The following is a 24,009-nucleotide window of genomic DNA, read 5'->3' as shown; positions in this document are numbered from 1 at the left end:
ATATATATATATTAACTTTGTAAAAATTATAATATTTTTAAATATATCTTTATTGCTAGAATCTGTTGAAAAAAATTAATTAATTATATATTAAATATTTAACTCTAATTAGTTTTTAATATTTTTATTTTTTATATATTATACTGTTATGATTTTTAGAGAGACATCTTTATGATGGCAAATTAAAAATATAAATAATTCTCTAACGATAACAAACTAGAGAGGCGTATTTAAAAATATTAAAATTTTTTACATAAAAAATATTTGTAATTTATTATATTTGTATGGATCAAAAAATATAGATCAGAATTTGACGAATTAATATATATATTTTTTATCTCTCGCCATGGTTTATGTGGTTTTTTTTTTTTTAAGAGATAAAATTAGGTGGGAGTAACATGAGATGCGAGAATGAATGGACAGCTGTAGCCTGACAGAATCAGAGTTTTCCCTGGACCTGGTCCACCACATCAGCTGTGGATAGTCCCCCGTGATTAGCTTGCAATCTCCATCTCGGTCGCGAGAGAATAATTGCCCTGGAAAAAACTTATGTGGTGGGCACGCATTCGTTGGAAATTATGCATGGTAGTGTTTTTTTTTTCTTTTTTCTTTTTTTCGCTTTATGTGTATAGAACACATGCCCATGTGCCATGGCGATCGAAAGGATTGATGGATGAACGAAGGACGGATCATTGGACTGGTCTAGGGATGACGTGGTGGACCAGGTCTGCTCAACAGTTTCTACCTGAGAGGGATCGTGTTGGACTCAAACCGCGTCGTGAACAGTGGGTTGGCCGCGTTCCACAGCCGACCATCGCTCTGCGCGCCTGGTCCACCATAAATACGTAGGCCCGGTGCACTCCTCTCTAGTAAAACAAAAATTACTCGGTGGAACTTGTCCCCTTTGTCAACCTTTGTGCCTCATATTGTTGACGCATTGATACATATAATATAAAAATTATGTGATTTGCCGATGCATCAACAATCTAGAGAGCTATATCAACGTGGTAGTCGTATCAGTTCTCTAATCTCTTCTTAGAAGGCCCGTTTATTGGAAGCGACAGGATCGACCCATGCGAGTTCACAGAGTAATTACGCTAAAAGCAGAGAATAGCTAAACCCTGATTTATTCTCCTTTGTTTCTAATTAATGACTTTTACGCTTTGAAATGGTAGCTGGAATATTTTGTCGATTAATCCAAAAGAGACCAGCAATTGTGTCCTTATGAGACTTGGAGGAATGTTCAAAAGCCCTCCCTTTCTCTAAAAAAGTGATATTCCCATACACGAGAGCATGTTGGGGAAACTTGTCTTCTAGTAGCCGTTTTACATAACTTTGAAATGGTACGTAGGAGGATCAACTTGGAACAATGCTCTATGTTAGTTATTTCCCTTGCTAAAAGTTGAGCTAGTGTTAACAAGTACTACACTGTTACTTAGAATATTGTTAATTAAAGAGGTCAGAGGTTCGATCCTCACATGTACAATTTAGAAAAAACAGCTGGAGCCCCTGACTCCGACTTGTTAGATAATATATTAGCGTAGGTACTGGAAGAAGTTACTGATAGTGGGAGACTCCGGGCGATGTTGGATTAGTCCGATGAATGGTCCGATCCGAGTATATTGCTCTTGGATTTGAGTCGAGCCCAGTGAGTTATTTACTACAGGCCCATATTTTGGTTTGGACTTTGTACTTCACTTTGGGGTCCAATTACGGCCCAAAGTTTTTAAGTACAATAAAAATGAAACAACTTGTTTCCATATAAAAGTTTCTAAACTATCGTTTTAAAATCTGTGTGAAATTGTATTGATAAAATCTAGCTTTAAGTTTGGCTCCCAATTGCTTCAATCCCTGAATCAAAATCTCGCCTTTTTGGTGTTAGAAGCGATTTTTGCCGCCATTAAGATGTGAATCACAAATTCTTATATATCTTTCTATCCTGCAGTATGAAGTTTGAATTTGTTCATATATCTGTCACATAAAGGGGGAAAAGAAAAAGTAGCGAATTCCTCTATAAACCTTTTCTTTTCCTGCGTTCTATGTTGAATCATACATAAACAACGCTCCCGTACATCATGAAAAAATGTTCGTAAACAACTACAATAACAGTGGGCAAGCTTTATTGTCCACACACTTTGAGTTGCTAACATGAACTTGTGCTGGTTTTAGTTCTATAGTGCGCGCATGGGCCGACAATGTGAGCCAATTATGTTATTCTGCTTCTATAATAGAAGTGCTTTTTTGTTCCCCTTTTACTACTACTTAAAGTTTGCATTATTCCTTATGCTACATTAGACATGTTCAACCCATTTATTAAAGTTTTTCACTTTTTGGTTTCAATCATTTGATGCCTATAATTGTCTAAAGTCACAAAGCATTTGAGATAATAAGATGGAACTCTCTTTATGAAAGTAAATCAACCAATTGTATATTCGTGATCCATCGTAATATTACTGCACTGTTTCTCCTGTTAGATTTATGTTCATGCCCTTTCCAAAATATTGTTAACAATTATCAGTAAAATTGACAAATTCACCAGCTACAATAGCGATTGAATGAGAACGGTGGGAATGATATTGTCGCTAATTACGTAGGAAAACTATCGGCATTGACAAGTTTTCTCCTCTAGCAATTTGACTTGGTCCCTTCCGAGCCCCGACTTTTTCGCTTCAGCAACTCAGATTCAGCATTGAGATAGAGAGAATTAATGTTCCATGGGACTAAAGGGATGTGGCTTGAGATCGCGACTTGTATTATAGTTCACACTTGTGAAGTTCCATGATTCTGATGCCTTGTAGATCCCTTCTACTGAGAAAGAACACGAGTGCTGGTGAAAGTTGTGTGTTTGAGTTGATAAGATTCATTTTGTGCTTTTTTGACACTAATTATGAGTATTGGTAGATGAATCAGGCATAGAGAGGATGCGCATTTCGTATAAAAAAAACAATATTTGTCAAAGTCATACTGTTTCAATGTGTGTATATCCTTTTTGCGAATTTATGAACTTAGATTTATAAGCTGAGATTTTCTGTGTCACTAACTACTGTATAGCATTCTCCTGAAGTGAGGTTGAGTATGTTTTGGCACATGAGGCATGGAAGAATTAAGCATTTGTTACTATTTCCAGTTTTAGAAATCTCTTTTTATCAGTGATTCCTTTTCGCACTAATTATTTTCTTGTATGTTAGAATGCTGTTTCTTTGGTTATAAAAACACAAGAAGTATTACTTAACAGAATAATCATGTACTTGATTGTTCATGAAATATTACTTACTATTTTCTAGAAGCTAGACCATGTTCATCTCTTATCTGTATAGTGACTTTGTAAACATCTATCATGTAAAATCAGTAATGGGCCAATCAAATATTATAAAATAGCAGTATTAAATCAAGGACATAATTCCAAATTTGATGAATAATAGATGGAACATAGTTAGTCCATTTGGAATAAAACCTTCCCCAGTAAAATTTTGCCATGGACAATTGTCAATCTTACAATATAAATTAATTGATCTACAAACCAGAAAATAAACTATGCAATGTAGTAGAAGCCACAACTAATATAATATCTTAAGTATTATCAAATGGATTCCTTTGTCACTTTCCAACTCAGTGTTACTTTGTTGTATAAACAAAGCTTCGGCGAACGAACCGGCAACAGAATCATTTTTTTCCCTCATTTCTGCACTGAGATTTTAACACTGCTATGGCTCAAACTCAAAAAAGAGGCGGAAAAAAGAATTAAAGAAAAAGAAAGAGCACAAATTTCTCAATATATTACAGAACATCTCAATTTTGGTGGAAAATGATTGCAGCATGTTATATTGACCGGCTTTCGGGCAGCCTCATCTGAACTCCCTCGGGTGGCGGCCGGAGAGTGCACACCATCTCTCTTGTCTTCCCAAAATATACCTATCAAAAATACAATGAGATTTAAGAAATCTACGACAGATGCTTTACGGGAGATTAGAGATCACAAAGAGTAAATGGAAGTGATCATTCCTGTCACACTAGAGCAAAATATTTACCTGGTCAAGTGAGTTCCTCAGCTTACCCTCCATTTCTTCTATCATTCTCCCCATGTTACACAGATGACCCTCTGCCACTGAAAGATTAAGATTCATCTGAAATACCAATAGAATCCGAGTCAACTAGTAGAGTTTTGGTTGAAGATATCTGGTAAAAAGACATGTAGGCATTTTGATAAAATGATTATAAAGAAGTTCACAAAAAGGCAATGAACAGGCAAATTCCTTACAAGCTTTCGGAGATATCAAGGTGCTAACAAAATCCCATAAAAGCAAGTGCGAAAGACTAGGCCAAAATCTTTCAAGCAATTATTCCTCGCTTTGAAAATAAAACTTTCTTTACTTCAAATGCAAGCGAGTCATGCACTAGCAAAGCAAACTGGCACGAAGCTACTCCCATTTAATTTATTGGTAAATCATTCTATCTAGGTAGTAATGCACACTCTAGCTGGCACATTAATCTACACCATGTTTTGGAAAACAAGAGACACGAAAAGTCACCTCTTGCAGGAAACATCGTTACATATATAAATAACTCAAATACCTGTCTCCTGATCGATCCCGAGAGATTAAAAGTTCCTGATGGCTTGTTTTCCGTTGTCAATGATAGCATGATGGTACTGGTTAAGCAGTAACGAGCTGTTCCTTCTTCCTCTGGTCCAACCTGTAAATACATATCTAACAGTTATTAGCACCACCCTTAAGAGAAAAAAAAAAAAGAAGAAAAAAAAAAGACAGTTGTTAGTGCCCAGAACAGATTATACTAGAAGACAGTTATATGGTAGACGGTACAGGCTTGTTCACACAGCGGTCATTTTATTCGTTTTGCACCTGGAAAGTTTTGAATTAATTCTAAATCTGTTTGCATGCCTCAACATAGGTGATAGTAAACAAGTCCTCTCTAGTGATTCTAGTAGTTGTAAGAATTGATGCAGCAGTAAATAGTGCTTTACCTCAATTACATGAATAGCATCCCACGAACCCTCTTGCAAGTATCCTCTTCTGCCATGCCCCGTCTTCGACCCATCTAATTTCCGGAAAATCGGCATGTCAATATAAGACAAGTCAATAGATCACCAAAAGGAAAGAGATTGCATTGGCACTGAAGCTTAGACCTTTCTTTATTAAGAAGCATGCCACAAAGCCCTGGTTATCATCTTCCCACAAGTACACCGACGAGACACCTCCTTCATAATACCTATACATAAAGAGAAAGGTATTGCTCAGTAACTGAGAACTGATGTAGAAATTCACTATCCTAATGCCGAACCAAAATTTAGACAACTGAATAGCAAATCAAAGCTATTTTCCCTTTCCTTTCTCACTATTAAGGGAAGAAAGAAGAGTAATAAATAACTCGGGAATGAATCGTAATTATGTTGAATACGAATAAAGTAAAGAACCTCACTGGTCAAGATAAACAGCAAAAACTTCATTTGCTTCAACTTCGAGTTTCCTCAACTCAATAGAAGGGAGTGGCCCATCCTCTAAAGGCGGGTAATATTTGTTCGTCCATGGCGATCTGTTAATGGAAGCGAAGGAAATAAACACAAAACAAAATAGAAATTACTGCTACGCACATCAAAGGTCAAAATTGCGGGAAATTCCGAAATAATTATCTGGACCCGCTCCCACAATCATACGCTCCGAGGATTATTTCTAGTTGCTTACCTATAGGAATCAGCATCCCTATTGTATTCACAAAGTATGAACTCCTTCATCGACTCCTCATCCATACAAACCTGCACCCTCAATGGAAAACTGGGAATTCAGATAATTGTTGTGGTCGCAAGCAAACAGAACAGAAGAAAGGAAGCATCTTTGCTTACATATAGCAATCGTGCAAATAGGGCAAGTAAATATATGGCTTCTATGGGCGCGATACATTGTTATCAAAACATGAAGTGAAAGCAAACTCATTTGTTTTTTGCTCTCCTTTTTTGGAGACAGAACATCAGCTCATGGATATCCCTATATGCTATGAATAGAATTTACACATTGATACTGGGGTTAACCTAATATTAGAATCAGGGACCATTAAATGATTCTAGCATCAAAGTAAGAAGTAGAAAATTTTCTTCTTTTAAAGGTAAAAAAGCCTCCTTATGATAATTAAATCCATCAACAGTGCCCAATAACCAAACACACGCAAATAGAATCGTCTCAAAAAGGGGAAAGTGCCCAAATGGGAACTTGCTGAGGAAGTTGCTCCCAAAAGGATTGAACTTATAACCCTAGAACAAACACAACAGGTAGGATAAAGGACATTCACGAAGAAGCGGGGAGCCATTTGGGAACCGATCAAAGGTGGCAACTTTGGAGATAAGGACCGCGATCAAAACGCAAATTTCAAAATTTGAAATTTGAGTTCGTAAAAAAAAACAAAGGGGGAACCTGGTAGGATAGTATTTCGGAAACAGATCAAAGGTGGCAACTTTGGTATCGGGATCGCGAGATCGAAGGCGCAAATGCATGATGAGCAAAACCCGAATTTTGAAAATTTTGAAATTTTGAATCCGGAAAAAAGAGGGGGAACCTGGAGGGGTTGGTCGACTTGGGAGAGGAGATCGGCGGAATGGTGGGGCAATAGCGACAACAGCGCCGACAACGCCGTCTCGCTCTGCTTCGGCGAGATTCGCCGCATCAGATCCATCGCCGCATCCATCTCTCCCTCCTCTCTCTCTCTCTCTCTCTCTCTCTCTCTCTAGCTCTAGGTTTAGATTTGGGGACGAAGGGTGTCTTATTGGGGGAGAGAGAGAGAGAGAGAGAGAGAGAGAGAGAGAGGGTAAAGGAGAGATTTTTGGGGGAGACGTTGTTCGATCGGAGCTTCACTCGCGGGAGCCGCTCTTTTTTTTCTTTTTCTTTTTCTTTTTTTCATAAACCCATTGGCTTCGGTGGTGACTATATTGTATTTTGTAACGTTGAAGAAAGATCGGGCTTGGACTTTGAGGAACTTTCGGAAGTGCCATTATCACATCTCATGCAACCAAGACCATACCAGAATAATATTTTGAAATATTAGTTTAGCTCAGCACAAGGGAAGTAAAAAATAAAGGAATTTAATAAAAGATAATAATAATAATAATAATAATAACAGTAACAAAATCACAGGATCTTTTCTAGCATCTATCTACATATATTAAAACTCAAAGTCCGAAACACGAACCTCAAGTTTAAATTCACACAAAAAGCCATCCTACATTTCCTTTAACTTTTTTTTTTAATCATTTTATAATATCTTATAATCTTATCTTATAATATAATTATATACGTATGTATGACACGTCAATTATATTGCATGCATCGTGGAGGATAAGGTTAGTTTCTCGTATCCGGGAATAAAAGCAGGAATAGGAGAGAGTGATATCCGGTGAATTAGTTATTCCAATTCCAAGGGATTACACGTACAAAAATCATGCACCTCTATAAATAAAGATAATAATAATAATAATAATAATAATAATAATAATAAACTCCACAAGCCTCATTCATCCATTCTTTTTTGTTTATTCTCTCTATCTATTCACATTCATCATTAACCATGGCGAGGAATAATAATAATTCACTACTATTTATCTCCCTCTCTCTTTTGGTTTTGGGTTTATTATCCGGGTTATGCTGTGGAGAGAATAAGAGGGTGGTGGGGATATACGAGTTGAGGAGGGGGGAGTTCTCTGTGAAAGTTAGTAGCTGGGGTGCAACTATTCTCTCCGTTATTCTCCCTGATAATAAAGGTTGGATTAATTATTTATTTTCATTCCTTTTTTCACATATTGTTTCCAATTTTCATTCTTATTTCTTTTTTTTTTTTTTTTTTTTTTTTTTTTTGCAGGGAAATTGGATGATGTGGTTCTCGGGTACGATAGGATCGGCTCCTATGTTGTAAGATGCATACCGTTCTCTTTTTTCTTTCTTTTTTTTTTTTTTTTTCACTTTATGTATATTTCGAAATGCTCTTGTTCCTTATACGATTTTTTTTTATTATTTTAGAATGAGACAACTTATTTTGGAGCATTGGTTGGTCGCGTCGCGAATCGGATCGGCGGAGCGCGTTTCACTCTAGGTGGAAAAACATATCATTTGTACCCAAATGATGGGAAAAATTCACTTCATGGTGAGGTTTCTCCATCCATAAATAGCATTATATATGAATTATTAATTTTTTATCTTTGTTTTTATATTTTTAAAATTTGTGAAAATTTTGATTAGGTGGTCACAGAGGATTCAACCAAGTCATTTGGGATGTTAGAGAGAGAGTGGAGGGTGAATTCCCCTACATCACATTTCACTACCATAGCTTTGATGGTGAACAAGGTGTGTTTATTTAATTTGCTAGCATGTATATATGAAAAAAAAAGTTTTGTAACAAAAAAGTAAATTTGATAACAGATATATGAATGTTTGTTATTTTCATTTCATGCAGGATTTCCGGGCGATCTCGACGTGTTTGTGACATACAAGATCGATGAGGACTATACGTTCAGCGTGATGATGCGAGCCGAGCCCCGAAACAAACCGACCCCGATCAATTTGGCCCAGCACAGCTACTGGAACCTCGGGGGGCACGCGAGTGGCACGATTCTCAAAAACCTGGTCCAAATCTTTGGTTCACACATAACTCCAGTCGACAGAAACCTAATCCCGACCGGAGAAATCGCCCCAGTTGAGGGCACCCCATACGACTTCCGCGAACCAAGGACGGTCGGTAGTGGGATCGATAACGTGCCGGGCGGGTACGACATCAACTACGTACTCGATGGGCCCGCGGACGGGCAGGGGGTGAAGAAGGTGGCGGTCGTGGAGGAGCCCCGGTCGGGCCGTGTTCTCGAATTGTGGTCGAACCAACCTGGGGTGCAGTTCTATACCGCGAATTTTATACATCATGTGCTAGGAAAAGAAGGGCACTATTACGAGCAACATTCCGCTTTATGCCTCGAGACGCAGGATTTTCCTGATGCAATTCACCACCCGAACTTTCCGAATGAAGTTTATGGGCCTAATGATGTTTATAAGCATTATATGCTCTATAAGTTTTCCATTAAGAAGTGAGAGTTTTGAGTGAGTGAGCATATTAATTATGTGCTTTATTAAGTAGAGGGTTAATTAGGGCTTTGTTTGGGTCTCTATCAAGCAGCTCCGTGTTTTTTTTTTAAAGATATCGAAACTTGTTTTCGTAGTTTCTGTAGAAATTTTTGTTGTGTTATTCTATGATTTGTTTCCGTATTAGTTAGTACAATTCATAAGATAAAGTATATTATTTTACAAATAATGGAGAAATGTGTTATCTAAAAGCTTTTTATATAAAATTTTTAAACTAATTTTTGTTTACAGAAATATTGTTTGAATAGTTAATGCTTTATTTTAAACTTACAAAAAAATGAATTAATTTTTTGAGAGATAGGTAGCACGCTACCTGTTTCGTTTATTTCATTTAAAAATAAATTTAGTTAAAAATATAAATTAATTAGGATTCGAATTTGAATCTCGGATATCAATCACCAAACTTTTTGTCACTTGCTCTGCCTGCTTCGTTTACGATGAATTAGTTATCATACATTTTATGCAGTCCCATATCCAAAAATAAAAATAATTTTTTTTTTAAAAAAAAGAATCGGGGTTTTGCGATGGCACTCCGATCCATCGCCATCGCGCCGGGTCAAAGCGCCGGAACGACAACGCCCCCGATCCCTCCTCGCCGGAGATGTACCTACTCTTCTCTTCCTCCTCCTCTCTAAGCCCCTCTCATGGCGCTCTCTCTCTCTCTCTCTCTCTCTCTCTCTCTCTCTCGGTCTCCACCAATCTCCACTATTTCGATTTTTCCCCCTTTTTTTTGGTTTTATATAATGCCGTTTTCGCTTCTCTCGCTAGCTCCTTTTTTGAGTGCGAGTTTATGGTTTTGAGTCAAATTTGGTTCCTTTCCAATCAATCTCCGCTCCTTTGCAATATCTTTACTAAATAATGATTACCATGTTGCCATTTCCTTGTTTCTTCTCTTCATCTTCGATAAAGGTTGCTCCTTTAGTAGGATTTAGCTGTAATTTAACCTCTTTTCCTTCTTTTGTTTTGCTTAGTATCTTTCATGTAGCTAATCGAATTTATTTTTTGCGCAATTTTAAGCCAAAATTTGCACAAATTATTGATTACCATGTTATCATTTACTTGTTCCTTATCTATAGCTTCGAAAAAGATTGTTTTTTTGGGTGGAATTGTAGCTCCAATTTGACCTTGTGTCTTATTCTGTTTGCATCATCATGTAGCTAATGCAGCTCTTGTGCCTGTGACCTCTTGCATTAAAATGTCTTCCTCTATGTTGGGGAACAAGAATGAGGGTTCGAAGCTTGTCTGGGTATGGACGGAGAGTAGGCAAGTGATGACTGCGGCTGTTTAGAGAGGTTGGAGAATTTTCGTCTTCGGCTCGGAACCTTTTTCCAAAGAACTTGTGCAGGATTGGGCATGTATGCCCCTAAGATCCTGTTTCTGTTTTATTCTTCTAGTCTTATTTTGCTCTCCACCTTGTTTCCTTTTGCGTTGGTTCAAAGCGAGTGGCGAGGACGTAGCGTATTACACTGTGTTAATATCATAAAGAGGAGCAATATTAGCTAAATTAACCATACTTACCGCCATGTTGTTCTCACGAACGTAATCTTATTAGGAAGTTATCTTTGTTCGAGAAACTTGTTTTTACGGGATTAAATTCAGTGCCATATACTTGTAACATTCAGGTGTTTGTGGTTTGTGCAGCAACTGCTTTAATACATCCTCTATTTGTTGATGGTGCAAAGCTTCTTGATGAACAAGGTCTAAATGTCGGAATGTTTTATGGTGTTTCATCTCCACGAGAATTAGAACTTATACGACCAGATGACATGGAAGTCGATAACTTGGTTATCAATTTTCAGGGTGAATGGCAGGTTTGAAACACATTGCTGATCTCATGAGTAAAACATCATTTCATCATTTATACGAGGGAACGACATATCTGTTTGCAACTAAATCTGTGATATGTTTGCCCTGTTGATTTAATTTAGACCCTCGACGGCATTCTTAATGCTTAATAGCAAATTTATATTAATCGTCATTCCACTGCAATTGTGAGTTTCCTCAGTCACATTTTATACATATAGAATATGTTTTTTAGAGAAATAGGTAGAACGCTACCTGTTTCATTCATTGGAGGTATGAATTAAGCTACGTGGGTGAGGCATCCTAGGCCTCAAATGAGACATGACACCGAAAAAGAAAAAAAAAAAACAGAAAAAGAAAAAGAAAACCAGATTCGATTAGCCGAGGTATGAACCAAGTACCTACATATAGAATATGTTATACTTGATTCAGGCTCATTTATACAGCTTGTTATATTGTTATCGCTTACCAAGGATTTTTTGTTTTCTTTTATTGGTTGGGACTCTACAACCTTAATATGATAGTGTGGCTAAGATCTGATATCACACTTTTTAATTACTTCCATCAAACTGTTGACTTTTATTGATAAAAAATGAAACTATCTGCATGGTATTTAAGAAACAAGTATGACATACTCTTTTAACACTGTATAGGTGATACCTGCAGAGAACATAGTTGCAGCATTCCACGGCTTTAAGAGGACTGTATTGGCTGTTGCAACAACTTCAACAGAAGCACAAGTGTTTCTCGAGGTATATAAGGGAAAATTTTCTCATACGTTTTATGAGTGGTTCTTACTCAAACTTGTTCTTAGAGAAAGTATTTTCTAAAACTTATATTTTATATTTGTAGGCCTTGGAGCAAGGTCTTGATGGAGTAGTGCTAAAAGTTGAAGACACCGGAGAGATCCTTAAACTAAAGGTAATTCCTCTTCTCACGTAGTTTGGAGATCTTTTATTTTCCTCGACTTGTGATTTTCTTTTCCTACTTCAGATGGCAATAAATAAGCCTCATTCAGTTGATTACTCATTGTATAATCTCCTATTGAAAAAGCACTCATCTGTCATCATTCATACTTGTTAAGTACTCTTTCGTGGGTTTAGTGAACTATCTTTTTCTTTTGGTTGATGTAATCAGGAGTATTTTAATAGGAGGAATGAAGTCAGTAGTCGGTTAGCTTTGACTAAAGCCACAATAACAAACGTTGAAGTGGTCGGAATGGGTGATCGTGTTTGTGTGGACCTTTGCAGTGTCATGCGACCTGGCGAAGGCCTTCTGGTTTGCGTTTATCTCTATCAATACATGTATTTAAGTATCGAAGCTTATGTTTTCCTTCTCTTTTATATATGCTTTTCCGTTTGCAGATTGCACTTAATTTCATTAATTTGCATTTCATAGCATCTTTACCTGAATTTCATGCTATGTATCAATGTATGTTTGATTTTTTTTTCCTCTCTCCCTCTAAAAATGCATATATATACATGGTAATGCTTGCGCGTGTTTTAGGTTGGTTCATTTGCCAGAGGTTTGTTCTTGGTTCACTCAGAATGTTTAGAGACAAACTACATTGCAAGCAGGCCATTCAGGATTAATGCAGTGAGTGTTTGGCTTCACAGATGGAATTGCTATATGTGAGAAAGTTTAGGAATTAAATGCTTACACAAAAAGTTCACTGACCAAACAGAAAATTGGGAATTGTAGAGGGACTATCTATACCTTTTACTATATTTTATTCCCAATCTGTAGGGGCCTGTGCACGCCTACCTTGCAGTACCTGGGGGGAAGACCTGCTACCTCTCTGAGCTGCGTGCTGGTAAAGAAGTGACGGTGGTCGATCAAAGTGGTTTGTGGCGAACAGCTATTGTGGGCCGTGTGAAAATAGAATCGAGACCCCTCGTCCTTGTAGAGGCTAAGGTTTTTTACTGCTTGTCCCCCTCATTTTTTATCTTCAGTGAAGATTATTCAACATGTTTACAGAAACATCCTTTGGCCATAACAAATTTAATGCTATTATATACTTAACAGCATGTATGAGCACGGTAAGAAAGGGGTGGGTTTATATGATGTTCTTTTCAGAAATGCTGTGACAATGTCAGTTTTTTCTTTATGAAGCTCGGCTGCTTTTACTTGCTAGGAGAACACTGCAGTTTCGTATTTTGCAGCTAATACTGATAATTTTGTAAATAGTTTGCATCTGATTTCATCAAAAATACTATGCATCTGCAGGAAAATTTAGGAGAAGAGACCTACAGCATTTTTCTACAGAATGCAGAAACCGTCGGTCTTGTTTGTCCCAGCGAAGGTGATTTCTTCTTAAATTTCACTTTTCTTGACATCTCAACGAATTCTCTTTAGCTCTGCGCTCCAATTTGTCTGGCTATTTTATTTGTCAGCAGAAGGCAACAACACAAGCATGGTTATTCCTGTGACGTCGCTAAAAGTTGGCGACGAAATCCTAGTGCGAAAGCAGGGCGGTGCCCGACATACAGGAATAGAAATCCGAGAGTTCATCCTTGAGAAGTAAAATATCCGCACCATGCATTTTCCTATCAGTTTCTCTAGCTCAAAATGTCTTTTTTCTTTTTTCTCTCTCTGTTCCTTTGACAAATAAGCAATGCCTAAACATTATTCCCTCCGGAGCTAGAAATATCTGATATCAGAACACCCTTGATATGGCTTTTACATTTGCGATCAAAAAAATTATAGGATGCTGAGTTATGTTTATGGCACCACCGTCTTAGTTTCTATGCTTTTTTTTTTTTTTCTATTCATTTAGGCATAAACAATATGTCATGTAATAAACGTAATAAGCATATAAATATAGCCCATTGATATATATAAAATTATTTTTCTCTTCTATAACACGCCTAATAACTCGACAAACAACATAAAACAAGAGATAAATAACAAAAAAAAAAACCAAACCCATATATTTCTAATCTATTTTTCCTTGCCCACAAAACCAAAAAAATAATAAACATATAATGTGCTCACGATTAGCTTTTCTGTATGGACCGAATCAAAATAGAAAACAAATAACAGGGTCCTAGAAACAAGGAATTATATTTTAATATGGAGCTTAAAAGAAAGAAAAAGTGGAAAAGAGAAGGTTTTGACCAGTTGGCCCCACCACAGCCAACTTCCAATTTTCTTTTAATTATATTTCGGATTTAGGATTAATGGAATGTTTGAATAGTAAGATCATTTTATTTATATTGCATGCTTAGTTTCTCACACTGACATGTGCAGCTACTGTGTTATTTATTTGGTGGTTCATTCATCTGAATAGCATCTTATTGATAGTATATATGCCTTTATAGTGGAGTAACAACATACTCTGATCTCTAGGTAATTGTGGTAAGCATGATCAGGGATTGGAAATAGGATTGTAGATAAATCTTAAGTCAACTTCTCTAGCGATCCAAGTTTTCATGCTTGTACTTTCTGGATATACTAGCGATGTACCCGCGCTTTGCCGCGGATACGATAGTATATACATACAGATTTAGGTTCTTCACATTTTGTAAATTTTTAAAAGTTTCTTAAACACAAAAGAAATATTTATAATATGTTTATTTTTAAGCCAGTTTGTATAAAAGATACAACTATTCTGATAATTTTTGTCGAAGTTACTTCATTGGTAGGTTCTTAATTGACCGACTTTATCATATTTTTTAAGATTTATGAACATATATTTAATTTTGTAATACATTTTTAAATTTAGATATAATTTGTTTTAAAATTTGAATTTACAAAAGATAAATGAGAAAAAATGAAGAAGTATTCTAATTGGTTTAATAGTAGGTAGGCAATGAAACAAAGCAATTTAGAAAAATAGCTAAAAATTTCTATAGTTTAGGATTTAAAATTTTAAATTTTGAAGTTGAAAATTTGGAAATAAATTAAAATTTCGATATCCAAAATTTAGAATTTTATAATATATATATATATAGAGTTGAGCTATGATACTTTTACAAGTATCACCATCATGGTGCTATTAGGTTTTAAGCCACTGGATCTACTTTTTAATTATTAATAGCCATTGGATTAAACATTATTCCACCTACCACCACTTACCACCACCTACCACCATCATTTCAACCTCACATCTCTNGAGAGAGAGAGAGAGAGAGAGAGAGAGAGAGAGAGAGGAGGTTTTGGGAGACACGTGTCATTCTCCAAACCTTGAAAATCAATGGTCTATGGTGTACCGGGTGTGCCATGTTGTTGAGTCGAACATATGTCAAGCAAAGAACAATACCCCCACGCAGTACCCGTACTTTGCAGCGGGTGTGATTTATAAGTTTGTAATAATTCTATTATACATTGTCAAAACCACAAAATACAGATTTAGTATATATAAATATTCATTAGAGCGAAATAACTATCATCGGAAAATGTAAAAAGTTTTTATACATATAGAGGGAAAAAGTAGTGCCAACATTAATACATGAAAGTAATTTATACGTGACAACAGTAGAATCCATATCAGATATGCCTCTTTTTTGTTGGATCTTATTAAAGGACTTATCATTCTTCGGAGTGTTGTAGGTTATCTTCATCAAATCTACAGAAGAAAAGTAAGAATCATTATTTTTTCTTGTAAATCGAAATGGTATAATAGAGTAAAAGTACTTACATGTTTCGTGGCCTTTTTTTCTGAGCGTTATGAGAAGTAGAGGTATCCGTATCTGCACTGAAAATAAATTTGAAGACTTTCTTAGTTATTATGTAAAGAAAGTAGAAGAATATAATTTTAACAAAGAAAAAATGTAAATTTTTGCAAAGTAATGTTATACCTATTGGTACATTGATCCTTTGAGAAGGTTGATGAAATCAAATCCTCTACAGAAAAGATTTTCGTAACATTCGAAAGAAAGGCCATTGCTTCCATAGTTTCGAACATTAATCATCTAATTAAAATATCTAAACATTATTAACAAATATTATGAAGCACATATTCAATTTGGGTAGAAGGGAAAAAAAAGAGAAAATAACCAGGAAGAATATGTAAATGTTAATGTATATTAAGTAAAAAAAATAAAAAATAAAGCTGAAATCGCATAAATGGTTGGTGCATATTATACCTTCTTTTTTAAACTTCCTTTCCAAAGAGGCCTACGAAGAACAAAAAATAGGGAAAAAAAAGAGAGTATCAAAACAAAGAACAGAAAATAGGGGGAAAAAAAAGAATACCCAAATAACAACCGTTAAATTTACAAAATGCCATGAACTAAAAGATATGAATCAATTAAATGCATATTAAAAAAGAATATAATTTCAGAGAACAATATACTTAATAGAGGATTGAGAGAAGGAACTACAGTAAAAACACTTGAAAATTACCATATATATATAGGTGAATATAAACGATAATTTTCTTATTTTTTGAATTAGCAAAAAAGGTAAAAATTTTGTAAGTAAGCTAGCTATGGGAAAGAAACTTGTAGCTGTCAACATAAAAACCTTGCAAGTGGCGAAAAAAATCCAAGTGTCAAAAAACAAAAAAGTGTCAAAACCCTCTAAATATCATGTGTCAATTCAAAGGACAATTAAAAAACTTTAAAATTTGTCGAAGTTACTTCATTTGTAGGTTTTTAATTGACCGATTTTATAATATTTTTTAAAATTTATGAAAGGAATTAATGATTAAAATAAGAAATAATCTTAAGAGGGAATGTTACTATATTCTTTTGGTTTAAAAAATTTGGTGTCGGAACTTCCCACCATTTGAAATTTGTGATTAGTAAATTTTAAGTAACTTTTTAAAATAGGTACGTGCCTTAGTTGGAAAAAGAAGAAATTAATTACTTTTTGAAAAAAATAGAGCATAAATGGTAAGTTCAAATTAATTTAATAAGAAAAATTTTAAATTTTAAGTAACTTTTTAAAATAGGTATGTGCCTTTGTTGGAAAAAGAAGAAATTAATTACTTTTTGAAAAAAATAGAGCATAAATGGTCAGTTCATATTAATTTAATAAGAAAAAATTTTAAAAGGAAATATGTCTTTATTTAGAGAGAGAAACAGTAATAAATGGTAAACAACGATATTTTGGAAGAAAAGAAGCATATAAATAGTAAATATAAATTTCTATTTCTGTAAGGATAATATATCTCTTGCTTAGGGATGCAAATGGATCCGAGTTGGTGGAGCTCCGTCCCGATCCGCCCCGAATGGGGTGGTAAGTGGGAACAAAAAATATAAAAAAATATAATCCGTCCCGAATCCGCCCCGATCCGCCAAGTAAATGGAGCGGGAGNTTGGAGATATCAAAGCGTAAAATAATAAAATTATAAAACATTAAATTTTATATAGTTCAATCACAAGATATTAAAATAAAAAGAGAAAAATAATAAATAAAATAATAAAAAAAGCAATTTAATATTTGAAGTTTTTCCATCATTAAATTTCTCATAGTATGGCGCATGGGATGTAAACACACACGGGGTGCACGGGAACGGGGTCGCATCCGCATTGGGTCGCGCTCCTCCAGGTGCCGTTACAGGAATAGTCTATTTTCGTACGAGGCAACGGGGCCGCAGAGGGCGGGGCGGGAGGGCCCGGTCACCACCCGTCCACTCACTCCCCTTGGTCAACGGGCCCCACCTGCGGGGTCCCGCGCGAATCGGTCCCATCGTTAGGTACTCAGAGATGTCACCTGATCGGATTCGGGGCGAATTTTTAAAACCCGAACTCTAACCTGACTCTAAACCCGAGATCCAAATCCGAACCCGATTTCGAAGGTTTTTAAAAATTCATATTCAAACTCGAATCTGACTAAAAATTTGAAATCCGAATCTGAACCTAAAACTTTGAACCCGAAATAATTATTTTTTTTCAATATTTAAAAATTATTATATTAAATCTAAATTTTTAAAATACAAATTTAAATATAACATTATATATATATATATATATATATATATATATATAGTAACAGATGTTAGCTACTAATTAATATCAAAAAAATTGTCTAAGGGGCTTCTTTATGTGTTAATTAACAAAAAGACCAAACTTTGTCCTTTTCTTTGTGTATTTAGTTAGGTACTAAGTACTGTATTATCCAANGTACGGATATTCGAATCTGGTACAGTTAAAATTTATATCCGAATTCATATTTATCAAATTTTTATTTTTAATATATATATATATATATATATATATATAAAATACAAAATAAATTCGGATTCGAGTCGGGTTCGGATTCCGATCGGGTACAGTTAAAATTTATATCCGAATTCATATCTGTTGAATTTTTATTTTTAATATTTATATTTTTATTCATATTTATTTAGCGTCGAATATTTCTGTTTTATTCGGATTTGAATTTGAATAAACTTTTAGATATCCATACCCATTGACAGTGCGCTCCGCTCCGCCGTGGCGGTATTCCGAATCCCGACACGTACTCGATCGCGAAAATTCCGACACAGGAGATTGTGAGCCCCACATCGATTCCCCGGCCCCGTGGTATCTGCTAGGCGGGCGTGAGTTTAATCTAAATTACGCCGCCTACGTGGAGGGTGATGATTGGCTATGTGATACACCGATTTTTCTCACGTGCGCAGGGAATAATTGTTTTGATGCTCACCGTGCGGTAACCGTACCGCATCGGCTGGCTATAAGAGGCCCGCGGCGTCTCTTCCTCTCGTCATCAATAAGGAGCCCCGCGTTCTCTCTCTCTCACACACTCTCTCTCTCCAATAAAAGCTCCCTCGCGAGCTCTTCTCCTTCGCCATTTTGATCTCGGAAACGAAGACCGAACCCTAACCCTAGCCCTAGCCCTAGTCTCTAGGGCTTTTCCATCACGAGGGAGACGGAGACGCCGCGGCGATGGATCACAAGGGCGGAGGAGGAGCAGGCGGCGAGCTCGAGCTGGCAGGGACGAGGGGCCCAGGCGCTGTGGAGAGGGGGAACGCCGCGCCGGCCACGAAGCCCTTGAGCCTCGCGAAGCTCATCCTGGCCTGCATGGTCGCCGGCGGCGTCCAGTACGGATGGGCCCTGCAGCTCTCCCTCCTCACCCCCTACGTTCAGGTCCATCATCGATCTCTACCTACCTATCTCCCTGCTTACTGTTTCTTCTCCCCCCCCCTCTCCCCTAATTCTTTGGCTTTGAGATCGGGATTTGGTCGTTTCCGTGGGTGATTTAGAGTTTTCTCTTCGAAATGCTAGCAAAATGAGTGCTCGATTGAGCTAGGGCGAGAGTGGGGAGTTATGTGTATCACATATTTCGAGCTAAATTAATTGGAGAGTTTTTTTTTTTTTTTCAATTTTGATTCGACTATTTAGTACGAGGTTTTCGTAAATAAAAGCTTTTCTTCTTTTTTGAGTTAAGCTTTTAGGTTTTTTAAATTTAAAATAATGGGATGCTACGATCTCAAAAGTTGCCTTTAATGGCAGTTGTAATAATAATGAATAAAAAAAAAAGTTGCCTATTGAGGCTATGGGCCTATCAGTTACTGTATCACCCTTTATCTATCTATGTATTTATTTTGACATTTTTTTATGATTTTATCCGTAGGTTTCTTTCATAAGTCAAAGTCGAATTTGAAAGGTTTTGTCGTGTATTTGTGTAGTGTAGCGTTATTGTTGCACACTTCCCTATACTCGGTATTTTCTACGTTCTACGTTACGAGTATTTTCTACTCGTCTCAATTTGTAAATTGGGTGAGCCCGTTTTTGGGCTGCTGGTAGTTAGCAAACTGCACGGCTCGAGTCAGGTTAGGCCCGAGTCTCAGGTCGGATTAGGGTTCGGAATTTCTTTAATTGCCAAACTGATCTTTCTCCATTGGGAATGGTTATTTTTTTTAAAAAAAAAATAAACTGTTTATCTATTGCTATCCATTTCTATTTCTTTTCTATTACATTAAAGGAGGGTTAGGGGAACCTTAGGATGACATCTGTCCCCCAACCCTCCACTTCATTCTCTCTCTCTCTCTCTCTCTCACACACACACACACATATATATATATATATATATATATATATATAAAATTAATTTTATTAATAAATTGTATAACAGCTTATTAGAAATTAAATTTTGATATGAAAATTCAAAGTTTTGATACTTTCAAATTTTAAAATTTTAAATTTTATATTTTAAATTCTAAATTTTAATTTTAACTCATAATATTTATTTTCAAATTTTATTAATAATACGCATAATAAATCATGTAATAAAATCTAACCTGATAGATGCAATTTAAATCACGTAAAATATCGTTGTATAAAAAAAAATATAATATTTAAATTTTAGGAGTAAAATTTTAGAAATATAGTGTATTTCTGTATATATATAATTAATTTTATTAAACATTTTCTTTTACAATTTTATTTTTCTTCTATTTATTGATTTTTTAAAATTATTTTGATAGATTTATCTCAAATCCTTTTCATATGTATGTATCTTTATTAAATAAATTGTTGTATAAATTTACTTTGTGCATATGTCAATTTTAATAGTTGAGAGAAGGTAGCATGCTAACGTTTCATTCATAAAGAAGATGAATTTAGTAATAGTTGGAAGCAACTAAGCTTCCGGGGTGAGGCGACCAAAAAAAAAAAAAAAGAAGTTTTTTATTATTAAACATTATATTGGGGATTTGTAATAAGTTTTTTTGCACTGTTAATCATGCAGACGCTTGGTTTATCCCATGCCCTTTCTTCGATTATGTGGCTTTGCGGCCCGATTGCAGGCTTTGTAGTAAGTACACGAAGCTCATCCTTTTCTTACTTTCATTTAGCATCGCGTAAAGTCGATATATATATATATAGATTCATTATTTGCCCTTTTTAATCGTTTCAGGTTCAGCCTTGTGTTGGTTTATGGAGCGACAGATGCCGTTCGCCGCTCGGACGGCGGAGGCCATTTATTCTCGTCGGATGCGTGTTGATCTGTTGTGCTGTGAGTACCGATCAATCCTCTTTAATTGAGCCCCTCTCCACTTGAGCATAACGCTAACATTTCCTCTCTCTCTCTCTCTTTTCTTTTTTTTTTTCTTTTTTTTTTTTCTTGTTGATTATGTTTACAGGTTATTGTAATTGGATATTCTTCCGACATCGGTTATGCCCTCGGCGACACGAAGGAACATTGCAGGTAAGTTGGGTTTTCAAGTTACTGAATCTTTTCACAAACTAGCTAGCATGTATTTCAGTTAGCAACTTGAATCTTTTGTGATCTATAGTGTTTACCGTGGGCCCCGGTGGCACGCAGCTATTGTGTATGTTCTCGGATTCTGGCTATTGGACTTCTCCAACAATGCTGTACAGGTAAAAATAAATTTCTCAATCGTTACTTCATTCTTCTGCAAGTAAATTTGTTAGCTTTCTAATCCGCGGTGCTTAAATAATGCTTCTGTACCCTTTTCTACGCATGGTTCAGGGTCCGGCTCGTGCACTAATGGCTGATCTCTCAGGTGACCGCGCAGAGCCATTTTATTATACTTTCTACGCAGCAATTTACCGATTTTTATAGGAGCTAACATGCCGATTATCTTCTTACAGTGGGTCATTTTGGACCGAACGCTGCTAATGCGATCTTCTGCTCGTGGATGGCCTTTGGAAATATTCTAGGATATTCTTCGGGTTCTAGCGGGAAGTGGCACGAGTAATGTTCTTGAGATACTGCACAACTCCTTTGTATTTCTAGTTTGAGATGTTCGCTTTCAACTGAAAACTCTTCTGTTTCTGACTCATGTTGGAACAGGTGGTTCCCTTTCCTTCAAACGGCAGCTTGCTGTGAAGCATGTGCAAATCTGAAGGGCGCATTTTTCATTGCTGTGGTACGCTCTCATGTTAATCTTCAAGTTATTATTAGCATTACTCTTGGAATATTGGATTTGAATCTGTTTTGCTAAGGAACTAAAATTTCCACATTCTCCATTGACCCTTCTTGTTGTGTATTTAGATCCTCCTAATCTTCTCCATGAGCGTAACAATGATCTTCGCTCGAGAAGTGCCCCTCCCTCCGCGCAACTCTGGCAAGGCCGATGAGGAGGACGGCGATGGAGAGAGAATGAATTTTTTCGCTGTGTTCAAGGCCTTCAAGAACTTACCTCCCGGAATGGTTTCGGTCCTTCTTGTCACCGGCCTTACATGGGTATGTAATTCCATTTTCCAAATTCCAACACCAGAAATATTTTGCTTTTCGATCCTTGCACATGTTTTTGCAATCTTAACTCTTCCCTTCGTTTTAATCCTCCACAGCTTTCCTGGTTCCCATTCATCCTCTATGACACTGACTGGATGGGTCGTGAAGTGTACCACGGTGATCCGAAGGGATCTCCAGCTGAGGTTGCCGCTTATGATCGTGGAGTCAGAGAAGGCGCATTTGGTTTGCTATTGAATTCGGTATGCCACTCTCGTCGTTCATTTGTGATTACCTCTAAATTTTGAACTTCCACTTCTTCGAGAAGTTTGTAAAACTATAACTCAACCAATATGTATCTATCCTTTCTTCCTTAGATTATTCTCGGACTTAGCTCGTTCCTCATCGAACCACTTTGCCGGAAATTCACCGCAAAGCTCGTATGGGTGATAAGCAACTTCATTTTGTTTGCCGCAATGGCCGCCACGGCAATCATAAGCGTGTGGTCGCTGAATGACTACCGCGGTTCCATTCAGCACGCAATCACAGCTGATAAGGATGTTAGAATCGCAGCACTGGTCCTCTTCGCGGCCCTAGGATTTCCTCTTGCTGTTAGTATCACTGACCTTCTTCCTCGATCACCGCCAAATTGTATTAGCTACTTGCTAAATGAGTTACTTTTCTTTCTCTCCTCCTCCTTTTAGGTTCTCTTCAGCGTCCCGTTCGCCGTTACCGCACAGATAGCAGCTAACGGGGGAGGCGGCCAAGGTTTGTTGAGTGATATGCTCTGTTCTTCTCAATGCAACTCTGATGATAATAAATGCTAAATATAACTAATTATGTACGATCTTACAGGGCTGTGCACCGGGGTCTTGAACATTTCAATTGTCGTGCCACAGGTTAGTAGTTGGGCGGATTTGGTTGGATTTAAACTCGGAATCTTTCTACTCCGATGTAGTCTAATACAGATTTAAAACTTCTCAACTAATGAACTACCGCAGGCGGTGATAGATTCTTAACATTGTGCTACTGAAAGTTTGTCTTTGAAGTTGGAGTTAACAATCCTTCTTAACCTAGTTGTTATCTCATGAATAACATAATTCTACTATTTACAGGTTATCGTAGCGCTAGGCGCAGGCCCATGGGACGCGCTGTTCGGAAAGGGCAATATCCCTGCGTTCGCCCTCGCCTCCGCCTTCTCGCTCGTCAGCGCCTTTGTGGGCTTCTTCATGCTGCCAAAGCTCTCCAAGAGTAACTTCAAAACTGCCGGTGTTGTCGGCGGCCATTGAGCATCAGACCCTCTCCTTCTTTCCTTCTGGGGGGAATTTCACCACTTCGTGGCCTCCAAGGTAGAAGCCAAAGTTCCTGAGCTCCGTTCGGTTTTCAATTTCGCCTTTCGGAAGGAACGTGTGGGGAGCACGGCATTTGTTGCTTTTGTGTGTTGAGATCTGTAAGATATTAATAATGAGTATGTGTAAAATGCGCCTGAAATCCTTCTCTCACTACTTGACCACTAAGAATATATTGCTCTACTTGGAGAAGGGTCAAAACCATTACGCGGGGTTCTTTGTATCAGAAGCAAAATGAAATATTCAAATATTACTTTATAAACTCTCTCTCTCTTTCTCTCTCTCTCTCTCTCTTGTTTGTGCGTTTTGTGTGTCCTGTGCAAATAGAAATTTGAAAAGATCTATCACTAGTTACAATGTGTCTGAAAATAACTAATCAATCATAATTTTTCTGTATGCCCAATATTCAATTATGACAAGATCGCATTATTGACACTGAATATTGCTTATAAATTGTCATTCTTTGACACCAATTCTTTGTACTTCTATCTATATCAGTTCTAAAATACAAAGCAAAAAAAAATAATAATAACAATAATACAAAATAAAAATCATAAAACGTCCATCAATTCTAGGCCACCAATGTATAAACAACAGTTAGGCGACAATCCGACAATGGCGCCAACTGCGAACTAAAAGAG

General features: G+C 36.6%; 4 protein-coding genes and 1 long non-coding RNA gene across 7 annotated transcripts; 3 read left to right on the top strand and 2 right to left on the bottom strand.

Moving 5' to 3' along the window:
* On the bottom strand, positions 3,442 to 6,921 carry LOC109720962 (probable F-actin-capping protein subunit beta). 2 transcript variants are annotated; one of them, XM_020248339.1, is made up of 8 exons: positions 6,565 to 6,921; positions 5,700 to 5,770; positions 5,437 to 5,550; positions 5,144 to 5,226; positions 4,982 to 5,055; positions 4,573 to 4,692; positions 4,029 to 4,105; positions 3,442 to 3,912 (listed from the first exon to the last, which is right to left on the bottom strand). In XM_020248339.1, exons 1-7 carry the CDS (start codon positions 6,691 to 6,693, stop codon positions 4,070 to 4,072), a joined length of 627 nt encoding a protein of 208 aa, XP_020103928.1. In that variant the 5' UTR covers positions 6,694 to 6,921; the 3' UTR covers positions 3,442 to 3,912; positions 4,029 to 4,069. The 2 variants fall into 2 exon arrangements, with proteins under 2 accessions (XP_020103928.1, XP_020103927.1); XM_020248338.1 differs by having other exon boundaries at positions 4,029 to 4,124; positions 6,565 to 6,919.
* On the top strand, positions 7,510 to 9,156 carry LOC109721735 (aldose 1-epimerase-like). The gene is made up of 5 exons (XM_020249498.1): positions 7,510 to 7,762; positions 7,861 to 7,910; positions 8,019 to 8,142; positions 8,238 to 8,342; positions 8,452 to 9,156. The coding sequence occupies exons 1-5, from the start codon at positions 7,570 to 7,572 to the stop codon at positions 9,075 to 9,077; spliced, it is 1,098 nt and encodes a 365-aa protein (XP_020105087.1). The 5' UTR covers positions 7,510 to 7,569; the 3' UTR covers positions 9,078 to 9,156.
* LOC109720894 (3-dehydroquinate synthase homolog) lies at positions 9,651 to 13,536 on the top strand. Of its 2 annotated transcripts, XM_020248240.1 has the most exons (9): positions 9,651 to 9,731; positions 10,770 to 10,939; positions 11,585 to 11,683; positions 11,784 to 11,852; positions 12,069 to 12,209; positions 12,438 to 12,527; positions 12,678 to 12,845; positions 13,158 to 13,233; positions 13,325 to 13,536. In XM_020248240.1, the coding sequence occupies exons 1-9, from the start codon at positions 9,653 to 9,655 to the stop codon at positions 13,453 to 13,455; spliced, it is 1,023 nt and encodes a 340-aa protein (XP_020103829.1). In that variant the 5' UTR covers positions 9,651 to 9,652; the 3' UTR covers positions 13,456 to 13,536. The 2 variants fall into 2 exon arrangements, with proteins under 2 accessions (XP_020103829.1, XP_020103830.1); XM_020248241.1 differs by lacking the exon at positions 9,651 to 9,731 and having other exon boundaries at positions 10,803 to 10,939; positions 11,598 to 11,683.
* On the bottom strand, positions 15,313 to 16,089 carry LOC109721181. The gene is made up of 4 exons (XR_002219164.1): positions 16,019 to 16,089; positions 15,731 to 15,844; positions 15,571 to 15,627; positions 15,313 to 15,498 (listed from the first exon to the last, which is right to left on the bottom strand). It is a non-coding gene; the product is annotated as an uncharacterized LOC109721181 (long non-coding RNA).
* LOC109720885 (sucrose transport protein SUT1-like) lies at positions 18,587 to 23,621 on the top strand. Its single transcript, XM_020248230.1, has 14 exons — positions 18,587 to 18,967; positions 20,571 to 20,636; positions 20,739 to 20,837; positions 20,965 to 21,029; positions 21,118 to 21,202; positions 21,315 to 21,348; positions 21,437 to 21,539; positions 21,639 to 21,714; positions 21,840 to 22,031; positions 22,139 to 22,282; positions 22,397 to 22,630; positions 22,724 to 22,787; positions 22,875 to 22,918; positions 23,135 to 23,621. The coding sequence occupies exons 1-14, from the start codon at positions 18,767 to 18,769 to the stop codon at positions 23,306 to 23,308; spliced, it is 1,581 nt and encodes a 526-aa protein (XP_020103819.1). The 5' UTR covers positions 18,587 to 18,766; the 3' UTR covers positions 23,309 to 23,621.

Source organism: Ananas comosus, linkage group 15 (genome assembly GCF_001540865.1).
Source record: "Ananas comosus cultivar F153 linkage group 15, ASM154086v1, whole genome shotgun sequence".
Taxonomy (NCBI): Eukaryota; Viridiplantae; Streptophyta; class Magnoliopsida; order Poales; family Bromeliaceae; genus Ananas; species Ananas comosus.
The sequence above is the reverse complement of the archived record's forward strand: the minus strand, read 5'-3'. Positions and strand labels throughout refer to the sequence as shown.

Coding starts and splice junctions, on each gene's coding strand:
- LOC109720962 (XM_020248338.1), bottom strand. CDS start 6,693: ATGGATGCGGCGATGGATCTGATGCGGCGAATCTCGCCGAAGCAGAGC. Junction 5,227..5,436: donor TTTGCTGTTTATCTTGACCA/GTGAGGTTCTTT, acceptor CTTTATGTATAG/GTATTATGAAGGAGGTGTCT. Junction 5,056..5,143: donor ATGCTTCTTAATAAAGAAAG/GTCTAAGCTTCA, acceptor TCCGGAAATTAG/ATGGGTCGAAGACGGGGCAT.
- LOC109721735 (XM_020249498.1), top strand. CDS start 7,570: ATGGCGAGGAATAATAATAATTCACTACTATTTATCTCCCTCTCTCTT. Junction 7,763..7,860: donor TATTCTCCCTGATAATAAAG/GTTGGATTAATT, acceptor TTTTTTTTGCAG/GGAAATTGGATGATGTGGTT. Junction 7,911..8,018: donor ATAGGATCGGCTCCTATGTT/GTAAGATGCATA, acceptor TTATTATTTTAG/AATGAGACAACTTATTTTGG.
- LOC109720894 (XM_020248240.1), top strand. CDS start 9,653: ATGGCACTCCGATCCATCGCCATCGCGCCGGGTCAAAGCGCCGGAACG. Junction 9,732..10,769: donor GATCCCTCCTCGCCGGAGAT/GTACCTACTCTT, acceptor TGGTTTGTGCAG/CAACTGCTTTAATACATCCT. Junction 12,210..12,437: donor GACCTGGCGAAGGCCTTCTG/GTTTGCGTTTAT, acceptor CGCGTGTTTTAG/GTTGGTTCATTTGCCAGAGG.
- LOC109720885 (XM_020248230.1), top strand. CDS start 18,767: ATGGATCACAAGGGCGGAGGAGGAGCAGGCGGCGAGCTCGAGCTGGCA. Junction 21,540..21,638: donor TCTAGCGGGAAGTGGCACGA/GTAATGTTCTTG, acceptor ATGTTGGAACAG/GTGGTTCCCTTTCCTTCAAA. Junction 22,032..22,138: donor TTGTCACCGGCCTTACATGG/GTATGTAATTCC, acceptor AATCCTCCACAG/CTTTCCTGGTTCCCATTCAT.